The sequence below is a fragment of the Sinocyclocheilus rhinocerous genome, unplaced genomic scaffold (genome assembly GCF_001515625.1).
Source record: "Sinocyclocheilus rhinocerous isolate Xijiao unplaced genomic scaffold, SAMN03320098_v1.1 scaffold15967, whole genome shotgun sequence".
Lineage (NCBI taxonomy): Eukaryota > Metazoa > Chordata > Actinopteri > Cypriniformes > Cyprinidae > Sinocyclocheilus > Sinocyclocheilus rhinocerous.
Genome location: NW_015667443.1, coordinates 5045 through 6882, shown reverse-complemented (window position 1 = coordinate 6882; position 1838 = coordinate 5045). Strand labels below are relative to the sequence as shown.

General features: G+C 32.5%; 1 protein-coding gene across 1 annotated transcript in view; it reads right to left on the bottom strand.

Annotated features, from left to right (window-relative positions):
* Positions 1–1554, bottom strand: part of LOC107733972 (H-2 class II histocompatibility antigen, A-Q alpha chain-like) — a 4287-nt gene extending 2733 nt beyond the window's left edge. The window contains exon 1 of the mRNA XM_016545838.1: positions 1454–1554. Within this exon, the coding sequence (XP_016401324.1) occupies positions 1454–1511 (58 nt within the window). The 5' untranslated portion in view covers positions 1512–1554. The remainder of the gene's footprint in view (positions 1–1453) is intronic.
* Positions 1555–1838: the final 284 nt, after the last annotated feature.

Below are 1838 nucleotides of genomic sequence, written 5' to 3'. Positions count from 1 at the left end.
TGTGTGTGTGGCAAAGATGAAAAAACCCTGCAAACTGTAAAATGATCTCATGTCACAATAATCTTGTTTTGAAACGGGGTGGTTTCAGGACACACAGACACAAAATAACTTGTTTACCACACCAAACAATGTTTAAAGTAATAGCCTTTCTTGACTGATTTTACACATTTCTAAAAACAAAGACTGAATCTCCAAAAACAATTATCATAGGCAACTGAGGTGAATTGTACATTTTCAATTATTTATTTATTGTTCATGCAGTAAATATTACTTGTCACCTACCCTAAAAGAAGTGTGAAAAATGAACTATAAACATTGTTACAGTAAATAAACATGACTTGAGAGATTCTCAAAAAAGTACTTTCAAAATGTGCTTGTATTCATTCATTTTCATAGAAAGAGAACTGTCAGGGTCCTGTCTGTTAATTGTTCCCACCTATTCGTTGTGTGCATGTCCACCATTCTCTCTGTTTCTAAATCTATTTAAACAGTTCTCCTACAATCACTTCGACAAAGTAACTCTTCACCAAGCAATAGAAGAGATATTGCTGCAGAGATACTGAAGCACAGGCCTGTAAAAATTGGCAATCAATTCAACACTGACATAATTTATTTTCCTATTCATAGCTCAAATGAATGTGATGTGGATAACATTTTCTTGCCAGACTAAAATAAGAGGCTTGAAAAATACAGGAGGTAGACCCAGAGGCCACAAACATGTTTGTGATCTTTGCGAGAGCATTGACCTTAGTTGGAGAAATATGTAAGACTGATAAAAAAAAAAAAAACATTGCAATACAGTGGTTCTCAACCTTGTTCCTTGCCCACCCCCTGCCCCCTCGTTAAAATTGTTTAATTGTTTAGCTTTGACTGTAAAAGCGTAGTCAAAACTGACAGAACATTGTGGCCATGCCATGTATTCATTGACTTTTGATAACACATTGTTGATATATTTTTAACCATAACCGATTTTATGTCAATTTAGGTAATTTAAGTGCATACTGTGAATATGATGATGCTACATATAACATTTCTCATTATGCATCTTATTTAAAACATTGTTACTTCCTAGTAGGTATGTTTGTGTGTTATACCGGGGTGTTTTAAGTTAATATATGTTTTAAGCTTAATATATGTTGATGTTATATTACACTTTAGTATGTTTATGTTATGTTACTTTTTTTATAATGGGGTAGAAGGTAGGGAATGTTATACCATATTGTATTACTACACATAACTTTATACAATATTACAATTTTATTTCACTTAAATCTCAATGATAGTCAATTATTATAACTTAAAGATCTCTATTTAAAAAAAAAAATTCAGGACTTAAAATTGGTTTCGAATGAACAGTTAGCAGTGTTGCAAGTGATCATTTTGAAGTTTTTTTTTTTTTTCATTTAATCACTTACGAAAACAGTGCTAAAGTGATTAAAAATCATTAACTTACATATAGCATCAGTTGAGAGAACGACGGTAAGGGTGAGAACGGTTGTGTACAGCTCCATCTTGATAGATGAGATTCAAACAAACATCAGACAAGCATTTAACTAAAGTGAAAGAAAGCAAGTATTACTCCCTCTGTTAGGGCTTTTGCATTATCCACTCAAAGTTTGACTCACACAGTGACATTGCTGTATCTAGGTAGAATGAAAGTTTTTCCTCTTTCAGCCCAGTCAGACTTTATCTAATGTTACTCTGTAAAATACATGCTGGGTTTATTATTTTACAATTACAGTCTGTATTCTCAAAATTTGATGTTATTTGCTATGAATACTAGGAGCTGCTTTCTGGTCTTGAATATTTATTGGAGAATTTACAGCAAAGTCGGCAAA